The 27,853-nt window shown below is 32.5% G+C and overlaps 1 protein-coding gene across 1 annotated transcript in view; it reads left to right on the plus strand.

Moving 5' to 3' along the window:
- Nucleotides 1–26,917, plus strand: part of LOC115712023 (beta-glucosidase 12) — a 38,654-nt gene extending 11,737 nt beyond the window's left edge. The window contains exons 4-13 of the mRNA XM_030640227.2: nt 5,298–5,373; nt 5,490–5,567; nt 5,700–5,787; nt 5,874–6,126; nt 15,917–16,032; nt 16,122–16,345; nt 17,177–17,208; nt 25,896–25,998; nt 26,095–26,200; nt 26,303–26,917. Of these exons, the coding sequence (XP_030496087.2) occupies nt 5,298–5,373; nt 5,490–5,567; nt 5,700–5,787; nt 5,874–6,126; nt 15,917–16,032; nt 16,122–16,345; nt 17,177–17,208; nt 25,896–25,998; nt 26,095–26,200; nt 26,303–26,513 (1,287 nt within the window). The 3' untranslated portion in view covers nt 26,514–26,917. The remainder of the gene's footprint in view (nt 1–5,297; nt 5,374–5,489; nt 5,568–5,699; nt 5,788–5,873; nt 6,127–15,916; nt 16,033–16,121; nt 16,346–17,176; nt 17,209–25,895; nt 25,999–26,094; nt 26,201–26,302) is intronic.
- The last annotated feature ends 936 nt before the right edge of the window (nt 26,918–27,853 follow it).

Here is a 27,853-nt window from a genome sequence, read left to right on the forward strand (position 1 = left end):
GATGAGATTTCTTTACGGTTCTCACCCCTCAATGTATTTTGCCCCTTAAAACACTTAGCTACCTGTAAATGGTGTTTAGTGATCTAATAATTAGTCAGTTAAACAAGAGCTCATCCATTTACTTCTATTTGCTAAGCTCGAAGGGAATCATCACTTGACTTCTATACACCAGTAGAAGCTATAGATTCCATATTTATGTTCAGCACTCCCACTCAATCATACTATCATGTTCCCAAAATATACGCATCACCCTGACCTAAAAGTAGGCTTAACTAATAAATCAAAGAACATGAATAACACTCCTGAGTTGAGCCTAAGCATATCAGGATTTTAGATTCTTTTAATCTTAAGATCAACTACTGATATTGACTTGGAAAGATATATATAACGGTAAGTTTGTAATATCTTAACTTAGTTGCAATATCGGTCCAGTCCAATGTATACTCCATACATTCGAAACTAGTATACTTTACTAATGTCCTGGAAAGAACATAACACTTACTCCAAGTGTAAGTACACATCATCGCTGATTATCACATTAGTGTAAATCCAATAACACTGATGAAACAGGGACCAAGTCTTTTGATTCATATGATCACAATCACATTCCACTGTGTTGCCGATACTGTAATTGTGAATAAACATATGATCTTGATTTAACTGATTTTGTGTGTAAATGTAATAAACATATTAAACCATTAGCATGTAGAATTCATGCAAACATCAATCACTTCAAATTCCTTATATTGATAACTAATCAGATTGTAAAGAGTTTTATTTAGGGCATAAAACCCAACAAGAACTCCATCATCTCTTCTTTTGTTATCAATGCGAGTCATTGGGTGGGAAAAGCTCCTACTACCCACTGGTCTACCATAATTCTTACTATGATTTCCCCTAAATGGTGGAACCAGAGGGATTTAGGTCTCGCACCCCCTTCTGAGCTTGTTGTCCACCCCCAAATGGTGAAAACCCAGTCGAGATTTTGTACCCTACACCAATAACTCTTTTTCTAGTTGTCCCTTGAGTACCTCTCCTTGGAAAGTCACTGTCCCCTTCTAAAGTTACCTTCTTGCCCCTGTCTGTACTATTTTCCAATGCAACCCTACTGTAATGATACTTTGACACTAGATTCCTAAGCAGAGGGAGCCTCGGATCAAAATAATTGCGGATAGGAACACCTACTTTGATCCATGACCCATACAGGGGAACATCCTTGCCAATTGGTGGATATGCAAACTACATTGGTCTATCACATTTAGAATAAGTATGAGCAATGTACACACAGTTGAAACACAATGCATGGAGCTTATGATATTTGAATTGAATCCATTCCTTCCTAAAGTTTGAACGTAGAAACCAACCACAATCCGATGATTAATGAGTAAGTACACCTGAAACTTCGAGTATCCTCTTTTAGTAGTTGCCACTCTCGATAACAAACCATCAAAATCAATATACTCACCCATTAATTTTTTATTTTATTTTTTTGCAATGAAATCAATGTTTGCCCATGTTAGGTATGGAGTCAGAAGGCCATAAGCCTCATCCCAATATCCAGCTTTTGCCATATTAACACTTTGTCAATAACCATCTTCAGGCTAATCCCTAATATTCAACAGAACACCTTTGATTATTGAAATGCGCTTTTTTAGGATGAGCTTTTTATCTTCCTCCTCATCAAAGAAGATCCCCCATAATCCTGTTAGCATCGTCTTCATTCACCATTTACCTTTTAATTGCCAAATTTTTGAGAGGATCTCCTTAACCCTTCCTCTTGGCAAGCTTCTCTGCCGGAATGTCTTTACCAACACACCTTTCCTATCAACACCTACATTCAATTCAAAGTCTACCTCTAGTTCCATTATCATGAAATCAAAAGATTGTTGGCACATCTCCTCCATCTCTTCCATACTTGTCAATTTAGCTTCCTAATTTATTTCCACTTCATCAAAAAATCTCTTCAACATTAGGAGGTTGTTGAGCGATAGGATTGTTTGTCGTCCCGTCTAAATCCATTAGGGACTGCTCTCGTTGTGTAAAGGAAAAATAGAGGAGAGAAAGCAAATAAACATTGTACTAAAATCTAGTAATGTTAGTAAGTTGGTATTTCAACATCTCACTCAAAGTATGGCTAGGCTATTTAATTTCAATATCTCACTCAAAGGCGGGGTATCTTTCTTTTAACCCCTACTTATTTTGGTATATTGATAAGTTATAATTTCATACCTTTTACATAATTACATTTGACCTCTCATAACTTTTAGAGAACTTTAAAATAGTTTAGAATACAAAAATCTTGATTAGACACTTTGTGGCATGCATATAAAGAAATAGTGAAACAACAATGCATACATTAATTGTTTGAAACATAATTGACAACTAATGCTCAATTACGGACACACATTGTGTCCTACAAGGCTAAAGCCCCGAAATAATTTTTTAAGATAATTTTAATTTAGTAATTACACACTAAATTATGAAAAATGTCCCAAAAGTATATAATGTGAAAATTATAGGGCTTTTATACAATCTGTGTAAAAATATATTAGGTTATTGTTACATGCATTAGACGTATATTTTATTTTTTTTTAGTATTTATTTTTGCTATGTGTATTTTAAAATTTTATTAATTAAAAGGAAACTACTTATTATTTTTTTTTTAAAAAAAAATATATTAAAAGTTTTAAAAATTTGAGAAAAATAAATATAAAATTTAAGAATATTAAAATTAAACATACTCCTAATATTAAAAATAACAATAGAAAATAATAATATTGTAAATAATATATTAATATTTATATATTTTTAAATTAATATAAAATAAGTAATATTAATATTTATAAAGCTAACCCTATTAATACCTGTAAATTTAACGAAATATTCTTATATTCTTAAAGTATTCTATTAAACCAATAAAAATTATTAAATCATTTTATATATATAAAAATTTTTAACTTATTATCTTTTTATCCATATTTTTTATTTTATTTTTTTGTTGAATTTTTCCAACAAAATAATTTTTTTTTTTGAGAAAGACGCCCATATATTTGTGAAGGAAAAAAAATGCAAATTCCCCGTATATATAATGTAGTGAGTTTCTACAATACACCCTCATAAAAGGGATGCACTGAGATACCCTCTATTTATTTCAGCATTCAGAAAAAAAAATTTGTCCAATTTTCTTTCCTATTCACATACGTTATAGACGTTATTTAAGATATCCTATAAAATTTTGAGAAATTCAAAATAATTTACAATATAGAAAGCAGTGTTCAAACAGTCTATTTTACACGCGTATAAAATAAAATAGTTACGAGTGTAACACACTGTTTGAACCCTATTTTAAGCGTGTTAAATTTATTTGAATTTCTTAAAATTTTACAGGATGTCTTAATAACTATAATGTAAATGATCATCATGAGAAAAAATTTGACTAAAAAATTATTTTAAATACCAAAACATAAAAGAACATATCAGTGCATCCATTTTAGAGGTTGCATTGTAGAATTTCCCTTATTTTATGTATTTATATATATAATTAAGGACACTTCTAGAGTACACACCCCTAAAGCGGATATATAGGTATGATCCCTTTATATTGCGGTGTAATTGGTGAAGTGTTAGGATACACGATATTTTTGAGGGTGTAGAACATTAAAATAAAATTACTATTTTTAGATTTATTATTTTTTTTTTAAAAAATGAAAATGGTGAAATCTAAAAGTCGTGGAAATTGTTTCATTTCACTTAATTAACTAATCAACCTGAATTTTAAAAAATAAAGTAAAAGTGTAACTTTCTTCTTCTTCCGGAGAACTCTGAAGTAAGAACACCATTGTTCCTACGTCCACCCATCGACTCTAAGCTATCTCGTCTCCCTCTTTTCACATTTTTCATATGTGGGTTTTTTCAGTGCTCTTTGGGCAATATTATTGATATTGAGCCCAACAATGTTTTTTTGTTTGGGATTTGAAGAATATGTCTTGATTCCCTTATTAAGTTTTTTTAGTGCTTCTCTATATAAAGTATTCAATCAAATAATACACATATATGTTTATATTGTGTTTACGCATAGTAATTTCTTGATAGCATGCATGTTTTCAATCAAATTAGATTTTTTGTTGTTAAAAAGAAATTAGAGTATTTAAATTGATGGATGCCCTAAACCGGGTTTTTAAGATGGATGATCAATCAATTGGAGAGTTCTTGGAGGAGTAAATTGTTTACTATGGGATTGAAGAGGTGTTGAGACGAGGTTGAGGATGGTTAATTCGTAGACATGTGTACCAATAATAAGAGACTTTATGAGTCACACTAGTGTACCCTCTTTTTAACAGTAAAAAATCTAATACAACATGTACCACATAGAACTAGGTCCACAGAAACAATAATAGCCATTAGCCAATAAGGATTTTGGACTTACCCCTACTTTTAAGTTTTAATTTTGGGGTGTTTATTATAGAATTTTCTTATAGTTAATGCATATAAGTTATTAGGTGATTCTACAATGCACCCCTTGAAAGGGATGTATTGATGCACCCTTCACTTGTTTCGACATTCAGAAAAAAAAAATTTAGTCTATTTTTTTCATACTACGTTATAACTATTTAAGATATCCTACAAAATTTTGAGAAATTCAGAATAATTTACAATATAAAAAACAATGTTTAAATAGTTTATTTTCAAAATTTACATCCAATTCGATCTAATTATGATTGGATATCCGATTCGATTGGATTGGTTGGGATTGTATCCGTCAATTATAATTAGATTGGATGACTTTCTCCACACCCCTACCAATAATTACACGACTAATTATTCTTTAATTGCAACGATTTGGTACGTTATCCCTATCATGTTCTTATCCAACCTTTTCTTTCTTCCTGTAAAGAAACACCTTATTTGGTCGCCCCACTTGCAATTCATTTGATTAATCAAACCTTTTAAATTTAAAGCAACTATAGCACATTAATTAAAAACTATGTATTATTACCACACTCAATTGTGGAGCCAGTACGTGATGTCTTATCTTATATATAAAACGATTTTAAAAAATGTTCTAATTTTTTTTTTCTTTTTTCGAATATTCTGCTTTTGTTTCTTTTTTAATAATAATAATAATAAAAAATATCATTTCATTATTTGCCTCTGCCAATTAGCAAATGAGTTCTATTAATATGTATAACAATGATACAATTGTTTACATTTATACGACCTAACCTAATTAATTCTCTTTCTTTCGGTTTATTTTTTAGCCATATACTGAAATGATTGATATTATAATAATGTTATAGGAGGATATAGCATTGATGAAATACATTGGTTATGATTCCTTTAGATTTTCCATCTCTTGGTCTAGACTACTACCGGGTTAGTACTATTAATTTATATGTATGGATGAATTAATTGACATTATCTTTCATTTCTATGTGTTATTGTCAATTTGTTTAAAATAATTTATAAGATACATATTTATATAAAAATAGGAGGAAAAATAAGTGGAGGAGTGAATGAGGAGGGTGTAAAGTTCTATAACAGTCTCATAGATGAGCTGTTATCTAATGGTGAGTTCCTATGCTCTCTCACTCTCTCTCTCATATAGATATACATATAATTAATAATAGTCTAATACATCATATAATATTCAAACACTAGCATGATTATTGGGTTATTCGTCATTGAACATGTACGTACAGGTATACAACCTTTAGTAACTTTGTTCCATTGGGATTTACCACAAGCTCTTGAAGATGAGTATGGTGGATTCTTAAGTCCTAATATTGTGTAAGACAAACTTATGTATATAACATTATTTGAGAGATCCATAATTGATACGTTACATATAATAATAATTGATTATTATATTACAGGAATGATTATAGAGATTATGTGGAGTTTTGCTTTAAAGAATTTGGGGATAGGGTGAAGAAGTGGATAACATTTAATGAGGCAAACATATTTGCAATAGGTGGGTATAACTATGGTGTGTTTGCACCAGGTCGATGCTCTAGCTCCATGGGAAATTGCAGTGCAGGAAATTCAGCTACTGAACCATATATTGTGGTTCACCACACCATTCTTGCTCATGCCATTGCTGTTAATCTCTATAAACACAAATATCAGGTACATTGATTCATATTAATTATGAGCTTACATAATTACTAATTAACAATAATAATATAGTATATATAAATTATCATAGCATAGTATTCATTCATCATCAATATGACATGTATGTTCTCTGATGATCACTTAATTAGTAATTTTCATTTTATCACCATCGAGATTCTATTTTTGGTTAAATTATAATAAAAAAAATACTCTAATAAGTGTTGGAAAAATTAGTGCCCAATAAAATATAACTAGGGTGAGCATTTCAATTACAAAAAAGGAATAACAATAAGTGTTGGATACAATACATGATGTCAGACATTGAGTAAAGAATACTTGTCACTTGATTACAAAAAGGAATAACAATAAAACCTATGCTACCAAATTGCTGAAATCTATAACAAAAAATATTCCTTCTACTACACCTTTCAGAAGAACTAGTGCCACTCTATCAATGACAGCACAGCTAAGTCACCAATCAATTATTAATACCACTCCTCAAATGACAAGGTGATTATTTCACTTGAAGTTGTCCACTAGGAACTGAAATTTAGTTGGTGACAAGCATTTAGTTAAACAATCTGCTATTTTGTCATGTGGAGGAATATATCAAATTTTTACTCATTTCTAAAAGACTTTGTCTCAAACACTACAAAAAATCATACTTTTAGTCACAACAAAATTTGTGACTAAAGATAAAAAAAATTGTAACTAATTATAAATTATCATTATTGTGTTGTGACTAAAAGTATTAATCACAAAATTACAATTTGTTGTGACTAAATATATTTTTAGTTACAATATTTGTTGTGACTAAAACTAAATTAGTCACAACTTGTAGCTAAATACTATATATGTTTTAGTCACAACTAACTTTTTGTTGTGACTAAAAGTCACATTTAGTCACAAAAAATTTATGTTGTGACTAAGAGTAGCAGTTTTTTGTTATAATGAAATGAACATCAAGTTCTATATGTTTAGTCCTTGGATGATACACATGATTTGAGGCTAGGGCACTGGCACTCACGTTATCACTACAGATAACAGGAACTGTAGGCAGATTCGACTTCATTTCTTTAAACAATCCTTGCAACCAAGAAAATTCTAAAGCAATTTGTGCAAGAGCTCTATACTCTGATTATGTACTAGAGCGGGCCTGAACTGATTGCTTTTTGGATGACTAGGAAATAATAAGAGATTCTCCCATGAAAACACAATACCCTGCAATGGATTTTCTATCACTTGGACAACAAGTCAAATCGGCATAAAAAAACCTAGTCAAATTGAAGTGATCACAAAGTGAAATGTGTATAACATGGTACATAGTTCCTTTTTTAGGTACCTAGGGATTCTTTTGGTGGCATTCAATGAACTATAGTTGGAGCTTTGAGAAACTGGCTTAGCTTGTTTACAATAAAGGAAATATCAAGTCTAGTGTGGCTCAAATACTGTAAGGCTCCACTTATGCTCCTATAGTTGGTTGGAGTGTTCAACACTTATCCATCTGCAATTGACAGAGGTCTACATGACACCATTGGAGTGGGACTAGGTTTCAAATTCATCATGTCTGCCTTTTGCGCTAACTCTACTATATATTTTAGATATGGTTTTCTGCATTATTCTACTCATTCGTTTAATTTTTGATGTTTTTTCGATGGTTTCAGGAATTGTAATGTCACAAGGTTCGGGAATTTTAATACAATCGTTTCACTATAGTTATACGATTTTCATGTTTATTTGACATTTTTTTGATAGGTTTTCAATATTTTTTGGTTTAATTTTCTCAAATTTATTAAAACTTGCATTTTTCATCTTATTTTTATAATTTTTTGATAGAAATTAGACAAATTTTTGTCTAATTTATTTGACGTTTTTTATTTTTTTTATTTTTAGTAGTTCTTAATATTTTTTCAATTAATTTTGTCAGATTGTTTAAAACTTGCTTTTCTAATATTTTTTTCACAATTTTTTGATAGAATTTCAATAGGATTTCAGTAGAGAATTATTAAAAATGCAAGTTTTAAGCAATCTGATAAAATTAATTGAAAAAATATCAAAAACTATTAAAAAAATATCAAATAAATAAGATAATAATTTTTTAGATTTCTACCGATGCTACAAAAAAAGTTATACAAAGTTATCAGAAATACAATTTTTAAGCAATATGACAAAATTAATAAAATAAAATATCAAAAACCTATCAAAAAAATATTAAATAAATAAGACAATCATATAACCATCGTAAAATGATCATATTTGATCGTACCTGACCTTAGGACACTACATTTCTTGAAACCATCCAAAAAACATCAAAAATTCAATAAAAACAGTAAAAAAATGCGAAACCACATATCTAAGGAGTTCAAAGTTAAAAACACTGAAAATCAATGACAGCCACTTAAATCTAATGTAAACAAACTATATACTTCTAGAATATAATACAAATAGTTTTTTAAAACATAGAACCCATTAATTTGGGTGAAATTTGGGTCACCTTCTCGGAGGCAGGCTCCTACTCGGTGAAATTGGGGCTTTCGGTCTTCGAAAAATTTTCGAACGAAGAAGATAGAGAAAGGTGGAATGGGGTGTAGGTGGTTAGTGGTGGTGAAACAAGGTGGATATTGTCACTGGGGCTTCGACAACGAACTGAGTTTGGTCTCGCAGTTTGAGTTTATATTTTTGGTGGTTTTTGGGTTTGGGTTCTCTTCAGATGTTGAGAGAGAGAGAGAGAGAGAGAGAGAGAGAGAGAGAGAGAGAGAGAGAGAGAGAGAGAGAGAGAGAGAGAGAGAGAGAGAGAGAGAGAGAGAGAGAGAGAGAGAGAGAGAGAGAGAGAGAGAGAGAGAGAGAGAGAGAGAGAGAGAGAGAGAGAGAGAGAGAGAGAGAGAGAGAGAGAGAGAGAGAGAGAGAGAGAGAGAGAGAGAGAGAGAGAGAGATGTTTTTTGAAATGAAAGGGGTAAAATGGGTATGTTAAAGAAAAGTAGGTGTAGTTATAGGGTAAAGTTTTAGACATAAAAAATGAAATTTCCTCAAAATGAAAGGGGTAAAATGGGTATGTTAAAGAAAAGTAGGTGTAGTTATAGGGTAAAGTTTTAGACATAAAAAATGAAATTTCCTCAACTATAACACTGCTAAGCATCTGTGCAAGCTTTACTCTTGTTCTACACCACTTGTTGTTGCCAGAAACACAACAACATAAATAACTGATCATTATTAACTCTCAAACTCAAAACTTAAAATAATAACTCTAGGAAAAACTCGTGTGTCTTTATTCCAGTTACATTAGATTTTTTTTGCTAGAAATAGTTACATTAGAATTGAATGTGTATTACAATGTCTATTTATAGACTTTGTTAAGATATTTTGGTATTATATGGTTAGTTAGAAAGTTGGTTAGGATGTAATTGTTAGCTGTCCATGGTGTTAGTGTGTTTGTTTTCGTTGTAATAATAGCTACTATAAGTAATTGATCTTCACCATTGTAACAGAATCATTCATTGAATACATTTTATTTTTGCTTTCTCTCTCTCTCTCTCTCTCTCTCTCTCTCTCTCTCTCTCTCCCCTTCTTTCGTACTCTGTTCAACTCCTTTGAGTTAATATGGTATCAGAGCCATCCTTGTGAGCTCCTCTTCTTTTTCTTTCTCTTCTTGTTTGTTTGGTTTTGTTTGCTGTTCATGGTGCGAGGTGGTGGAGCTCAAACTTGAGGTGGAGGAGTTCACACTTAAGGAAATTGTGAACTTGAAAACAATTCTCATAATTTAAACATGTTCTCTATTCTTGGTGAAAATTCACGATCGACTAATCCTAATGATCTTTCAAATTTGTATTTTCTTTCTAATGGTGATAATCCAGCTGCTGTTCTTGTTCCGAAAATTCTCAAAGGCAATGAGAATTACAGTACCTAGAGAAGAGTAATGTTGATTGTTCTGGTAGCTCGAAACAAGGTCAAATTTGTCAATGGGAAGCTTCCTCAACCTTATGATGATCACGAAGACTATGATAGCTTGTGCAAATGCAACATCACTATCATTTTTTGGGTTTTACATGCTATTTCTGATGAAATTGCAGATAGCATAATGTACCATGACAATGCAGCTAAAACTTGGACAGAGTTACATGATCCATTCAATGAGAAGAATGCTCCACGAATCTTTAAGGCCAAAAAGACTATGCAGAGTCTTACGCAAGGATCGAATACTGTGACTACTTACTACAGTTGATTGAAAGTCCTATGAGATCAGATCAGAGAGTATGGACCACAACATGTTTGTACATGTGGTGCTATGAAGGTGATTCAAGAATATCAAGAGGAGGATCACTTGCTAGAATTCTTTGTTGGATTGAATGATTCTAACAATTTTTTTAAATCTCAAATCTTGATGTGTGATCCTCTTCCAAGCGTGAACAAAGCCTATGTTGTTGTTGTTGTTGTTCAAGAAGAGAGACAAAGAGGATTGACTAGTGGATACAATAGTTCATCAGATTTGGACAAATCATCATCGAGCAACTCTGGACAGTTTGCTAGAGCTGTTTAACCTTTTTGATCAAAGTACAATTGTACACATTTTGGTGTGAATGGACACACAATTGAAAGGTGTTATAAGCTCAATGGATATCCCCTACTCATAAGCTTCATGGAAGGTTTCCTAATCGAGATGCTAAATGACCTATAGGGAAGTTTATTAGTGTGAATTTTTCAGGCATGGATGAAGGAAAACTAGAGGAGATGCCAATGGAGAGAGATCTTATTTCTAGTTTGCCATGTGTGCAATGTCAGAAACTCATGGCATTACTTGTTTAAAAAATAACTGAGACTAACACTCCTAATGCTTCTGATGAACAACTTGTGGTTTTCCATTTTTTTAGAAAGAATTCCTTTGTTCATAATGCCAATTGGATCATTGATACAGGAGCCACACATCATGTGTGTCCTGTCATTTTTTTGTTCAAAAACACCTACATTGATTTTTATCTAAAAACTGTTCTTTTGCCTAATGGTTTACATACTGAAATATCTTGCCTAGGAACAGTTATTTTAACACCTGACCTTGTTCTTGAAAATGTTCTTTATGTTCCCTCTTCCAAATACAATTTTTTATCTATCAATTATTTAACAGCTACAATTAATTGTACTTTCTTGTTCTCTCATGAAAACTATGTCATCTAGGACACTTTAAAGACCAAGGTGATTGGGATGCGTAGAAAGTTTAGCAATTTGTATTACCTAAATTGTAATCAGACTAGTAATAAAAACTTTTCTTCTGTTTATTCTTCTATTTTAGATACAATAGTTTCAAATGAAACAGTTTGACACTATAGATTGGGCCACCCTTCTTGTGTAAAAACTCATCTTTTGAATAAAGCTTTAAAGTTTCATGCTGATTCTAATTCCCTATTTTATTTTTCCATTTGTCATTATGCTAAGCAAAAAAAATTGCCATTTACATCCGTTAACGCAATTTTAATTAACAATTAATGAGCCTATTTCGTAATAAAATTAAACAGAGATATAAGAAAATTAATAAGTAGAATAGTAATACTGACACTAAGTTTTTACGTGGTTTTGCAGTTAACTCTGCATAATCCACGAGTCTATCTTATCTAAGATATTTCTAGATACAAAGTTATAATTTTTCGATCTCTTTTCTTCTCTAAGATTTATCGTCCATTATTCTGTATAATCTGCCAATATTTATAGGAATATAGGTTGGTAGTTATTTACATTTAAATTTGAATTGCATAACAGTTTTTCATGAAATCGTGGGCTTTGCTCACGTTCCACATAAACACGTGTAAATAACACTGAAAAATAACATAACCGTTTATCATTCTTATCTTCAAGCGGTTGACTCTAACGTGGGTAGAGACATCTCGATTTGTACATAGATTAGAGGCATCTCGCTTTGTACATGGATGACCAATGATGACTTGGTTGGTTCATATGCCTTCCAGCAATGACATGAGCACCAGTGTGCTGAGCAAACTTAAGAATTGCTCTTTGACCATAAGGCCTTGCAGACTGGACAATCATGTCCTTCATATTCCCAAGTTGATACACTTAGTTATTATAATGTAGAAAAATACGCTAAGTGTTTCAAGGGCTGATTCCCCTTGTCAACATTTCCTTATATGTAGCGAGGTGGATATCTCGCTATACCCTATCCATATTCTCCTCGGAATTATGCCTTCTGAGGTTAGATGGTCTCTCGTTAATACAAGAATTGATAGTTTGTGTATTCTTGTCTCGCCTAAGACTATACAGTCAGCGAGTTACGAATATACTCTATTAATTCTATATTTAATGAGTTATTCCATTTTGCATTAAATGATATAATTATTGTTATATCTGGTGGTTCATACTCCACTTGATTGACACGTGTCACTCTCTGAAATACCGTCAAATTTTGGGTATAATAACATCTAATCACAATATTGTTGAAAACTATTTTGATCTAATTCATGTTGACGATTGGGGTCTATACAACACCATGACAACTAAGAGATATCGGTACTTTATCACCATTGTTCATGATTGTTCCAGGTACATCAGGATCAATATCATCAAACACCAATTTGATGCACAAACTGCTATACCTCAGTTCATAAAATTAGTTCAAAACCAGTTCAACAAAACTATTAAAGGAGTTAGGTCAGATAATGCTAAGGATTTACAATTCAAAGACTTGTTCAGTGAACTTGAAATTATACAGTTCATTCTTGTGTCCAAAGACCTCAACAAAACTCTGTTGTTGAGTGAAAACACCAACATTTACTCAATGTTGCTCAAGCTTTATTGTTTCAATCCTATGTACCACTGGTTTATTGGGGAGATTGTGTTACTATAGCAGCCTACCTAATTAACAGAACACCTACACCAAACATAAAGAACAAGTAATCATTTTATGTTCTCCACTCTAAACCACCCACCTATGAGAACTTAAAAGCCTTTGGATGCCTGCCTATGCTTCCACTTTAAGTCAATCTAGATCTAAGTTTTCTCCTAGGTATGTTCCCTATATTTTTCTTGGATATCATGCTGGTATGAAATCATACAAGCTGCTTGATTTGAACACTAACATGACATTCAATTCTAGAGATGTCTAATTTTATGAACACATTTTTTGTTTTGTTCATACTGGGGGTCTTCCTCCTGCACATGAATCCTTTTTCTTTGATTTTTCTCATACGGTAGGTACTTCACAATCTCATACTAAACATGTCATGTCTAGTTCTTCTGATATGTTTAATTCTGATGTGTCTAATGTTGTCTCTCTACATACTAGATCAGGGAGACAAGTTTTAAAAACCCTCATACCTGAATGAATATCACTGTTATATAGCCACCAATGAAACTTCTATTTCTTCTCGGGCTTCTTTTGCTACTACTCACCCTTTATCTCAAGTTCTTGGGCAGCACAAATTGTCTCCTACCTTCAGAGCTACTATACTTGCTATTTCAAGTCATTTTGAACCATAATTTTTTAGTTAAGCCCAACACATCCTTGAATGGGACAATGCAATGGACACAAAAATAAAGGCTCTTAAGAAGAATCATACCTTGATTATTGTCTCCCTACCTACAGATCAACATGTCATTGGTTCAAAATGGGTCTACAAGATCAAATTCAATGCTAATGGGAGTGTAGAGAGGTTTAAGGCTAGGTTGGTTGCCAAGGGTTATAACCAACAGTAAGGGATTGATTACATAGATACTTTTGTCCCAGTAACTAAATTGGTTACTAATAAGTTAGTTTTATCTCTTGTAGTAATCAAAGGTTGGCATCTACACTAGTTGGATGTCAACAATTCCTTTCTACATGGTGATCTCCTTGAAGATGTGTATATGTCTCTACCTTAAGGGTATAGACCTAAGGGGGAGTTTCCACCAAATGCAGTTCGTAAATTGCAAAAATCATTCTATGGCTTGAAGAAAAATTCAAGGCAATAGTTTGGCAAGTTTTCAAGTGCTTTAACTGAGGAAGGATTTTATCATTCAGCCACATACCCTTCTTTATTCATCAAACATTCTAATGGAAGTTTCATCTTTCGGTTGGTGTATGTGGATGATGTAATCCTAGCTAGTAACAACTTGGATGAGCTTGAAGCTTTAAAGGTCAAATTGCATGCTTGATTTTAGTTGAAAGATTTAGGAAAATTGAAATATTTCCTAGGCCTTGAAATCCCCAGATCAAATAAATGGATTTTTGTTTCTCAAAGACCATAGGATCTCTAATTGTTGGAAGACCTTGGTTATCCAGGATGTAAACCTACGAATGCACCAATGGAAGCTAATCTCAAGCTTGGACAAGATGAGAAAGAGAAGCTTGCTAATCCAACATTGTACAGAGGGATTGTTGGAAAACTTTTGTACTTGACAATTACAAGAGCAAACATCTCCTACTCAGTTAACAAACTGAGCTAGTTCTTGTTTACACCTAGAGTTACTCACCTACATGCAGCTCAAAGGGTCCTGTAGTATGTCAAAGGCAATCCTTGACAGGGGATTTTCTTTGCTAAAAATTCAGAAATAAGGTTAGATGCTTACACTGACTCAAACTGGTCTGCTTGTCCAGATACATGGAGATCTACAACTGATTTCTGTATTTTTGTTAGAACATCTATCATCTCATGAAATAATAAGAAATAACACACTATTTTAAGATCTTCTGCAGAGGCCGAATACAGAGCAATGGCTAACACTACATGTGAAGTGGTTTGGCTTCTCTCCATTCTAAAAGAACTGAAGGTTGAGCATGAAGGGCCTACACTACTATACTATGACACCAAATCTGCTCAACATATAGCTGCTAACCCAGTGTTTCACAAGAGAACCAAACACATAAAAACAGACTATCATTTAGTGAGAGAAAAGGTGCAACACGGTGTTATCAAGACAATCCATGTTTCTACAAAAGACTAAATTGCAGACATTCTAACTAAATTACCTACTCTATCCTAACCAATTCAATACCTTCAAAGACAAGATGGGTTTAAAAGACATCTACACTCCATCTTAAGGGAGAGTATTAAGATAGTTTGGTATTATTTGGTTAATTAGTTAGAATTGTTAGTTGTCCATAGTGTTAGAATGTTAATTTTCCTTGTAATAACAGCTACTATAAGTAGTTGATCATCACCATTGTAACAGAATCATTCATTGAATACATTTTAGTTTTGCTCTCTCTCTCTCTCTCTCTCTCTCTCTCTCGTACTGTGTTCAGCTCCTTTGAGCTAATAGACTTAGTCCTATTTTGAATTTTTAACAAAATTAACAGTTAGTTTGGCTGCCAGATCCTATGCAACTAACAAAGTTGGTAAGATGCAACTGACCAATAGCCCAATACAACTAAGGCCTTACTTAGAATAACAATTAAACCAACAACTGCATTATTATTTGAAATTTTAAAATACTCAATTGTTACCATACCGACCTTATAATTGATTAGTGCACTATTACCCATATTATTTATTAAATAAAATGTTTGGGACCACTGGTGTATAATAATAAATGCATGTCACTTTTTAAAGTGAATTTTTGAAATGTACCACTACTATTTAGCACTCTCTTTGGTATCATACTGTTATTGATGTAATTAAATATTGAGTCTTGTATAATTTAAGAAAATACGAATATCATTAACTAATCGTAGAGCGCTACCTATAGAAAGTATTAGACTATTAGTGTCCAATAACAATCCTCATTTTTAAATTACTTGGCATATTATGTACCCTTAGTAATTCTCATTAATATATTTTGTAATGATTAAGCATGGATAAGGGCATAATTAATGGTTTCATTTCAGGTGTCTCAAAATGGAGTAATTGGAATAACAGTCATGAGTCATTGGATGATACCAAAATATGAAACAACAGACAGTCGCTTGGCTACCTTGAGAGCTCTTGATTTTTCAATTGGATGGTAAATTTACAATTTCTCCCACTCTCCATTTTCTTATTATATTAGAAAAAAAATAACAATGAATGTATTCTCTTACTAATTATAAATAGGATTTTGGATCCAATCATGATGGGAGACTACCCAGAAAGCATGCGATCGTTAGTAGGAAGTCGATTGCCCAAATTTAGTAAAGAGGAATCTACCATTGTAAAAGGGTCTATAGACTTTGTTGGTTTAAATTATTATACAACAAAGTACGTAGAAGATGCTTCTACTACCAACTCAACAATTCCCAATCTTAGTTATTCGACTGATAGCCTTGCTATAACCTCTAGTAAGTCCTTTATAACATAATTATTTATTTATACAGCTATATAAATATATATTATATAACAGCCAAAATTGAAACAAAAATAATTAATAATTAATGATGTATATATGTACAAATTTCTACTATTAGTGTTTATTAGTGTCCAATTAGTTTATGACTCTTGGGCTCGTTTGGAACGCCATATTAGGTCGTATTGTATTGTATTGTATTATATTGAATTACATTTTATGCAATATTTTTATGTAAAACTATATGTGATATTAAATTTGATGGATACCTAAATATATAATATTTTAGTATAAATTAAAGTTTAACATAGTATTATATAAAAATATGATATATAATCCAATTCAATATAATACAATACAATACAATACGACCTAATACGGCGTTCCAAACAAGCCCTTACTGTATTAAGCGCTCAAAATAGTAATATAATATAGGGATATTATTAATAATAAATTATGTAGTCATATTTGTAGAACTTAAATCCTTAATACTAGTTTCTTCTTAATTTTTCTTTTTATCTTATGTGGTATGAACACGTAGTATTCTATTAAAATTAGTCTTACATTATTAAATGTATGAATATAAAATGTCATATACAAAATGAATAGACTATATTATTTTCATTGCCTAAGTGGTTTTAAGATGATATGCACCTTAATTTTAAATTCTAATACATTACTATAAAATAGTTAACAAGAGACCAACAACACACTTGCTAAACTTTTTTTCCTTAATATTTATAATGTGCTACATATCATTACAAAAGAACTTTGGCCAGAATTTTCATTATAATAATATTTGTACTTTTATTCATTTTTCTTACAGATGAAAAAGATGGGATTCCCATCGGCCAATCGGTATATATATATATCTCTCTCTCTCTCTCTCTCTCTCTCTCTCTCTCAAAATAATATAAAATACTCTACTTATGGTGACGCAATAACACACCTCAGAACATAAAATGTTGAAATTCTTAAAGAACGTAAAATAAACTTTGAATTTAGCTATAATTTGTTAAAATAACTATTGCTCATAATCATTGAAGTTAAGATCTAGTATTTATTTAGAGCATCAAAGAAAATAAAATACATACCTCCCATACCATTCATGGGAGTGATTATCCTTCAATGTCTTCAAAGAATTCACCACCAAATTTGACTAACCTTGAGCAAAAGCCTAGAGAACACTTTGTGGAGCTAACCCTCTTTTTACTCATTACCATTAACCCACTCTACCACTTCACTTAATACATACACATATATATATCATGCCCCTCTAACCCTAAAGGGTTATTTACCAATTGGGCTTAAGTGGTCCAATAATAGTATACTATAATTTAATGGGCCAATTATAGTTTTTTAAGGGTGCTCTCATGTGCCTCTAACATAATATATGATTATTAACCATCCCATTATGGTAGTGAATAAATATTGGGCACATAGTTAATGATTGTGTTTATGGTATTAAGCTCATAATTATATTAGTCCACAATAATAATTCTAACAATCTCCCACTTGGACAAATATAATTAACCACCATAACATTGTCTATCACACGTAAGGTAACCAATTAAGACGTACATAATATCATATCGACAGGATACATGTATTATGTATGAATTGACCTTGAAGACATTTATCTATTAACAATCATTAACAATCAAACTAAATATGCATGAGGTACGAAAAAATTGAGATTATGCGCATTCATATCGTTTTGTACCTGTCACTTCTTGAACAACAACATATATGTATAAGCATACATATGTAACAATAATAAAGAAGTGACTTTAGTATCATAATGCATGTTCTTAACAAAACACAAGCCATAAGCAATCCGTACAAAATACTAGCATGTTCAATACATAAATAACAAACTCCCACTGAGCTTAACAAGCTAGGCTTCCAACAATCCCATTCGGGCAACATGTACCAAAAATACACATATGGGTAAGCCTTTCGTTAGTGGGTCTGCTAACATGCCAGTGCTAGGCGTGTATTCAATGAAAATAAGAGACTCTGTAACTTTCTCTTTAACAAAATAGTACTTTATGTCAATATACTTTAAGCGAGAAGTACTTCTAGTGTTCTTAGAGAAAGCTACTGTTGCAGAATTATCACAATATAATTTCAATGACCTCGCGATAAAGGCTACAACATCTAGTGCTGAAATAAAATTCCGCAACCATTTTGCTTGCCAAGTAGCCTCATAACACGCCATATACTCTGTCTCCATTGTGGATGAAGCTGTGAGTGTCTGCTTAGACACTTTTCCACGATACAGCTCCTCCAACCATCATATAAATGTAGCCTGAAATGGACCTTTTATCCTCCACGCATCCCGCATAATCGGCGTCACTGAACCCAACTATATCCAGAGTGTCAGCTCGCCGATAGGTCAACATATGATCCTTGGTGCCCTGAAGATACCACATAACATTCTTAGCCACTTTCCAATGGCTAAGTTTGGGATCACTCAAGTAACTACCCAACACGCCAACAAAAAAAGCAATATCAGGGCATGTGCATACTTGAGCATACATAAGGCTACAACCAGTGACGCATAAGGAACAACTTTCATTTCATCTCTCTCTTTATCATTTTGTGGACATTGGCCCTTTGAGAACTTGTCACCCTTCACTAACAGTGCCTTCCCAGAACAACATGAATGCATGTTGAATCTTTTCAAGATCCAATCAATGTAAGTTTTCTAAGACAAACGAAGAATACCATTGGCCCTATCTCGAAGGATTTGAATCCCAAGCACATAAGAAGCATCGCCAAGGTCTTTCAAGTCAAAATGGTCAAATAAGAGTTGTTTTGTCTCAGCCAACAGATTAGAATTATTAGATGCAAGCAGGATGTCATCAATATGTAGTACCAAGATAATGGAACTGCTCCCACTGACCTTCATGTATATGTTGGAAATTATTTTACCAGGATCTAGATTTACTAACAAGTATGTTGGATTAACAACCTAATATGAATTCTAAAACAATGAAAATAAACACATATAAAGTTAGAAAACCTTACAGTGGGTGCAGCGGAATAATATGACTCCTTCCGTTCAGATCTCTAGCCCTTGATTCCTTTCTGTAGCAGAGCATCACCAAGATCTGAACCTGGATATTCTTTTCTCCTTCTTTGATGCAGAAATTCCATAGTCTTACATACTATGATTGAGGTACCACTTGATGTGTGTGGGCACTACTCATCACTTAAGAGAATTCGAAAAACAGAGAAGAAAGAAAGAGAGAGAGTGTCAGTTTCATAGTGTTTGAGAGAATAAACTGTAAAATGTGTGTCTCAAACCTGAAGCCTTTACCTTCTATTTATAGAATACCACATAGGGTTAAAGTTGAAATATTTGGCATTTAAAAATGAAAAATAAAATGAGAAATAGAAGCATTAAGTGGCCGGCCATTCATTGAGGAAAACAAATCCTTCCACTTTTTTCTAACTTTCCTATTTCATCATTTCTAGTTTCCCATTTTCTCAAAATTGCCAATTCTCTCTTTCAACTTCATAAATGTCAAATCTAACTATTTAATAACTATAATTAATTATTAAATAATATATTGTCATTTATTTTATTTATTAATAAAAACTAATCAAAGTTTCCCAATTAATAAATGTACCCTTTAAACTCTCTATTTACTGTTTTACCCTTGCTTAGTGAAAATTCATAAAGTAGACATAGTCTAACTTTTAGAATTATAATTGATTAATTAAAATTAATTAATTAAAATCAATTAACTAAGTCTTATAAGCAGTATGGTCTCAACTAGTATGGGGACCATGGGTCTATACAACCGAGCTTCCAATAAGTCGAACCGAATTTACCAAGTAAATTCCCTAACTTATTAATTCCTCATTGAATCCACACTTAGAACTTGGAATTGCACTCTCAGTCATATAGAACGCTCTATATGTTCCATGATATAGACACGTCATTAGTTATCCATTGTTATAACCCTAATGTGATCAATGATCCTCTATATAGATGATCTACATTGAAAAGGCACTACTGTTACCGCTACACCTTCAATGTATTTTATCCTTAAAACACTTAACCTTGTATAAATGATATTTCAACTAAGTGAAATGAGATCTCCACCATTTATCTTCGTTTGGTTAAGCTCGAAGGAAATCATCCTTTACTTCTATTTGCCAAATAGAAGCTATAGATTCCATATTTATGTTAGCGCTCCCACTCAATTGTACTACCGTGTTCCCAAAATGTACGTATCACCCTGACTCAAAAGTAGGCTTAACTAACAAATCAAAGAACACGAGTAACACTCTTGAGATTGAACCTAACCATATTAGGACTAGATCATTTGATCTAGGATCAATAGGTGATATTGAATTGAATAGATATTACGGTAAATTTTAATATATCTAATCAAAGTTCAATATCAGTCCCTTCCGATGTATACTCCATACATCCGATACTGGTAAACTTTGCCAATGTCCTGGAAAGGACATAACACTTTTCCAAGGTGTAAGAATACCTATCGCTGATTATACCATGTCAGTCTAAATCCAGTGTTCTGACAAATCAGGGAATAAACTTTTGAACATATAATTAAGATTATATTCCACTTTGCTGACAACACTATAATCTTTAACAAACTCATATGTTCTGGACTTGAAAAAGAATTCATACATTATATACATATAATCATGAAATAAATCATGTGAACCATGCAACATAAAATGTTATTTCCAATCTTTACTAATAAGTAAATCTGATTATATGAAATGAGTTTTATTTAGGGCATAAAACCCAACAGTATATACATTGATCCACCACATTCTCCCTGAAAACATTTTGAGTGACAATCATTTCAACCTTGAGATACCACTGCCTTGATGATTGTTTAAGCCCATATATCGACTTCTTGAGTTTGCAAACCATGTGTTCTTCGCCAGGCTTCTCAAAACCTATAGGTTGAGTCATGTACACATCCTCAGATAGGTCACCATTCAAGAAGGCAGTCCTTACATCCGTTTGTATGAGTTCTAGATCAAAATGGGCAACTATAGTCACAATGATTCGCAGCGAATCTTTGGTGGAATTAGGCGAAAAAGTTTCTTGGAAATCAATGCCCTTTCTCTGACTATAGCCTTTAGCCACAAGTCGAGCCTTGCACCTCTCTATTTGCCCATTTGAGTCACGTTTGATCTTATACACCCATTTGCACCTGATGGGTCTACAACCTTTGGGTAGTTCAACCAACTCCCAAACTTCATTTTGTGACATAGAACTCAATTCTTCTTTCATTGCATCCACCCATAATGCAGATTTAAGACTATTCACTACTTCTTGGTAACTGGCTGGCTCAGAATCATCTCCCACATTAAACTCATGTTCCTGCATATAGACAAGATAGTCATCAGGAATAGCAGGCCTACAGGCTCTTTGTCATCTTCTCACCACAACCTCATCGTCCCCCAAATCAAGATTTTCATCTTGTACTGGATCTTAAGGTTCACCATGAGCTTCTATTGGAACTTGTTCAATCACAGGGTCATTAGTAGGATTAGAAGCGGAAGCGGGAGCAACAGGTACAGGGACATAGACACACTCTTCCTTGAATACACTTTTTCTTTACCCTTGACATGAACCAAATTCATCCTCGAAATAGACAGCTCGGTCTGATTCCATCACCCTGGTGGTGTGAGAGGGACAATAGAACCTAGAACCTCTTGAACCAATAGTGTACCCTACAAAACTCCCACTGATAGTATTCGGATCCAGCTTCTTAGATTTAGGGTTATAAGGCCTTACCTCAACTTTGCATCCCCAAACGTGAAAAATAACGTAAACTCGGTTTCTTGCCTGACCACAGCTCGTATGGCGTCTTTGGAACCGACTTGCTAGGCACTTGATTCAAGATATAAGCAGTAGTCCTTAATGCCTCACCCCATAAAAACTCTGGTAAGCTAGAATGTATTAACATACAACGTACCATATCAAGAAGTGTGGGATTCCTTCTTTCAACAATTCCATTATGCTGGGGAGTACCTGGCATTATATATCTTGCATCAATGCCACATTCCTGCAAGTATCTGGCAAACGGCCCAGGGTTCCTTCCAGTTTCATCATAACACCCATAATACTCTCCACCTCTATCACAATTTGCAGCTTTAATTTTCTTTTCCTTTTGGAGCTCAACATTTGTCTTGAAAATCTTAAGGCATCTAAAGATTCAGACTTCTCACGAATGAGCTCAATATGACCATATCAGGAAAAATCATCAATGAAGGTAATGAAGTATTTATAGCCGCCCATAGTAGGTGGAACAAAGGACCCACAAATATCAGTGTGAATAAGCTCCAATACATTTGTGCACTTATGTGACTTACTATTTCTAACCTTAGCAATTAATTTTCCTTTTATGCAATCAACACAGGCAGTGAATTCAGAGAAATCGAGATCTTGAAGTACACCATCTTTCACCAATCTCTCCATTCTATCTCTAGAAATATGGCCCAAACGTTTATGCCAAAGCATGGAAGATTTCAATTCTAATCTTGCACGTTTGGAACCAACAACAACATTAAGAGAAGAAGAAGAAGAAGGGTAAGAGGGAGAAGTAACAGAAACAACATCATATAAATCAAGCTTATATAAATTTCCACATAAACTTCCATTCCAACCAACATAGAGTCATTATACAAAATCAAATTTCCAGTTCCAAAAGAAGACTATAACCTAGTCTATCCAAGATAGATACAGAAAACAAGTTCCTCCGAATAGAGGGCAAGTAAGCAACATCTTGCAATTCCAAAAATTTCCTATATTTAACTACAATCTAACAGTCCCAAAAAACTCTATTCTGACTTTAGTATCGTCTTCCATGTATACGTACTCTTCCGAACTATTCGGCCTTCTTCTATTTGTCACTGCCTTTCTTCTCTAAGTGGGCTATTGGTCACCAGAGTTGTTGGAAGTGGACTCTCTCTTCTGAGAATTGCTTGGGTTCGTTACCATGGAGATGTTTCTTGCTCTTCCCTTTTTCAAGTCCTCCTCTTCCTTAGCAAGAATGACAGTCATCTCCTCAACGGTCCATTGCTCCTTTTGAGCATTATAGCTTGATATGATCGAATCAAATTGAGAGGGAATGGTTTCCATCACAAACCACACCATGTAATCCTCACCAAGATCCAATCCCATGCCCTTGAGCTTTTGGTAACAACCCATCAGTTTGTTAATATGAGATCTAATGTCACCTGAATCAGCATAATTAGTCCAACGGAACAGAGTCAGCATTCATTTTTCACATTCTTTGAGAATTTCTTGTACTTCTCCTTGATTGCATTGAGATAATCTTTTGCAATATCAGTTTTGGGGATACTATCACGAATGGACTCATCCATGTGATACTTCATAAGCATCAAACAACAACGATTGGAATGCTCCCAATCCTCATAGGACTTTCTATCCTTTTCAGTGGTATCATCAGTAAGTTTCGGAGGTGCATCAGTTCTCAATGCCAAATCCACTCTCATAAGAGTCAAATTCATCATGAGAGATTCTACCCAGTGCTTGTGGTTAGTTCCGTTCATCGTCAACATGGCAGAGGTTCTTGGATTGCTTAAAACTAATGAGAAACAAGAGCAATAACCATTAAATACATGTTATAACATAATCATGCCAGTTGTGCTCTCTTCTCATAAATAAATGATCGCAAAATAACAAATGATCATTATGCATGCTAGAGTTCTCAGACAAATTAACAAGATGGAACTCTTTCATAGGTAAGAACAATCTATTAAATATTATAATCAAATACATTAATTCACTATCGAAAGGATAGATAAATTGTGATTCATAATATTTAATAATTTTCTTCACCATATTAAGCATCTTTAGTAAGCAACCATCATCGATAGGATAATTAATTACTTATAGAGATCTTAATGTTATTTGGAGGAAAATACAATACTTAAATAAATTAATATTTAAGTGTTCCTCATCACCAAACAATTTTACATGCTCAATCTTACGATAGGCAAGAAAATAAGTACTAATTGTTGAAATAAATCACAAAAAATTTATGCCACAATACTAAAATTAATAATCAAAATATGAATAAGATTCATGAATTAGTATTGTGCATAAAAATAAATGATAGAAAACTAAAAATGGAACAAAATGGTGAAAAAGGGCCAAAAATGGGATATGCACGCTCCCCCACGCGCCTCACCTTTTTCTGTTTTTTTTAATTGACCGTGCGACATGTCGTTTTGAAGAAACGACATGTCGTTTGGCCGAACGACGTCCAAAAACTTTGGTCAGAAACGACACGTCGTTTGCGGTTAGGGGGCTTCAGCATCGGACCGAACGACATGTCGTTATCGGAAATTGACATGTCATTTGGTGGAAGGTCATAAACGACCTGTCGTTTTTTCTGTAAGGTGCTAAACCGTGTGATCATACGACATGTCGTTTTTGCGTGACAGAGGCAAACGACATGTCATTTTTCTCGTCCCTGTCACCTAAAACATTCCCCAACGGGTCCGCGGGTCTGCAACTCGGATCGGCGCGACTCGGTTCGTGACCCGGCCGTATCTCCCACATCCGGATACCAAATTCAACGCCGTTTGAGGCGTTTTGTCCCATTTTTAATCCTCTATCATTTTCTTATACTCATTTACTCAAAAAACACAGAATAATACATCATAAAATGATGAATCCAAAATGGGTTTCTCCATTGTTAAAACTCATATATTTCTCAATAGAAAATGTAAAAGATTATTTCCATGACATATATGAACACATTTAGAGGATAATACTCATATTCACATAACTTTAAACACATTAATCCGAAAAATCACCACAAATTTCAGATTTAAGAAAATGGTTTTGTGAAAAAAAAACATGGAGCCCTAAAATCAATAACTTTGGCTCTTGATACCAATTGTTAAAATAACTATTGCTCATAATCATTGAAGCCAAGATCTAGTATTTATTTAGAGCATCAAAGAAAATAAAACACATACCTCCCATACCATCCATGAGAGTGATTATCCTTCAATGTCTTCAAAGAAATCACCACCAAATTTGACTAACCTTGAGCAAAAGCCTAGAGAACACTTTGTGGAGCTAACCCTCTTTTACTCATTACCATTAACCCACTCTACCACTTCACTTAATACATACACACATATATATATATATATATCATGCCCCTCTAACCCTAAAGGGTTATTTACCAATTGGGCTAAAATGGTCCAATAATGGTATACTATAATTTAATGGGCCAATTATAGTTTTTTAAAGGTGCTTTCATGTGCCTCTAACATAATATATGATTATTAACCATCCCATTATGGTAGTGAATAAATATTAGGCACATAGTTAATGATTGTGTTTATGGTATTAAGCTCATGATTATATTAGTCCACAATAATAAATCTAACATAATTAACCATAAAAATAATATTTTATCAACTATAATCTACATAACTCATTCATATCATTTCTATATTTTGTAGTAGCTAGGCTGATTATTTGGTTTCTTATGCTTATTTAGACTGCCATGCCTTGGCTATATATTTATCCAAAGGGTATTGAAGAATTGACACTACACGTAACAAGGAAGTACAACAATCTACCTATTTACATCACTGAGAATGGTAACAAGTGATTTTTATTATTCTCCTAATGACCTAATTTTGTTCTCATGTCATAAATTAATCAACTTTTTCTTTTTTGTTGTGTTGTTTTCTCAGGAGTTGTCGACAACAATACAACCGCAATATTAAAAGATGCCTTGAATGATAGTCTCAGGACTAACTACCATCATCACCATCTATTACATCTTTTAAATGCCATCAAGTAAATATTTCCATACAACTTTATTATTATTAATATTTTTACATTAGTAATAAATAATAATAATAATAATAATAATAATAAATAAAACAAAAAAATTGGCAGGGGTGAAGCAGATGTAAGAGGTTACTATGCATGGTCATTTCTTGATAACTTCGAATGGGCATCAGGCTACACTATTCGATTTGGGATTGTGTATATTGATTACAAAAACAAGTTGCAGAGACACTTGAAAGACTCTGCCTTCTGGTTCAAGAACTTCCTTCAAAACCATCGTCTCATTCAACAAAATCCGCCATTGCTTTCCTCTCACTAATTTCATTTTACAATATTTAAATTGTAAATGTACGTCAATCCAAGTAAAGTTATGGGTCAAGAACTATTGCTCTGTGTTTATACCTTTTTTAGTCTTTGAAAACCAAGTCAATTAGCTTCTTATTATGAGTTTAGCTATTGATTGCCTTGCCTCCAGTTGATCCCCTTCCGAATTTCAGTTGCTCAACATGAAAAGTTGCCTTTGATTGTTTTTCATATCATGTACAAACCCAATCAAAATGTTGATGCAGAATAAAAGTTAGAACAATATTATTAATAAGATATAATTTCTGAATTTGAATATTAAAATATTTGAATGGTTTGTTTTAAGTATTCGTTGTACGTGAAACTTACCCTTGAATCTTGATAATTTTATGAAAATAGAGTTATTTAACTTTTTTTTTTTATTACAATAATTTTGTTCTCAAGCATTTTAAGTTAAATTTAATGACTTTTAATTAGTTTTATGTACTTTTTAATAAATATTAATTTTGCTATTATTTAGTTTTCTATTTAATATTATTAATTTTGATGGTGTATTTTTAAAAGCTTAAATATAAATATTAAAATTAAAAGAGATAAAAAATAGACCTGAAATGACTTTTAATTAGTTTTATGACTTCAATTACTTTTGATATATCATATAACATCATTACAAAAATGAATGTTATATAAAAACAAAAACAAACAATTTGTTTTTGTCTTTGTCTCTTTTTTTTTTCATATGTTTTTTATTTTGGGGAATTACCCTATACATTGATTTTTTAACTTTTTTTTTAAAAAAAAATTTACGGTTTGAGTTTCTAAGTGGTTGCAGCGCTAGTTACAGTAGGAGTTTTTGTACGATTTTTTGTTGCAATTTAGGTTACAGAGCTAGTTGCAATAGTGGTTTCTATGCCTAATTTCGTAAAAATACAAAAAAAAAAAAACACTATTTTAAAGTGTAAAAATGAAAAAATTCCTTTATATATAATTGTTGTTATTTTTTGATAAATAATATTTTTTTTCTTATTATTGGCAAAGTGCTTAATGTTATAACGATATAATACCCAATAAATAATTAATAACTTTTTTAATCTTTTATATTAATTTTTTTTATTTATCACTAGCACCTTAAGGTATTGAATTAATACCATATCGATATGGTACTTAATAATTAGTTATCAACTTTTTTTGGTTAATTTGTTGTCTTAATTAGCATTTTTTTTATTGTGTGTGTGTTTTTTTTTTTTTAAATATTTTTGTAATACTTTTTTATAAATATTTTTTTATACCATTATTGTTATGTGTCACCTTAAAATATTTATTATCATACTGATTCACATACACAATAATTGATAA

This window comes from Cannabis sativa, chromosome 4 (genome assembly GCF_029168945.1).
Source record: "Cannabis sativa cultivar Pink pepper isolate KNU-18-1 chromosome 4, ASM2916894v1, whole genome shotgun sequence".
Classification (NCBI taxonomy): Eukaryota; Viridiplantae; Streptophyta; class Magnoliopsida; order Rosales; family Cannabaceae; genus Cannabis; species Cannabis sativa.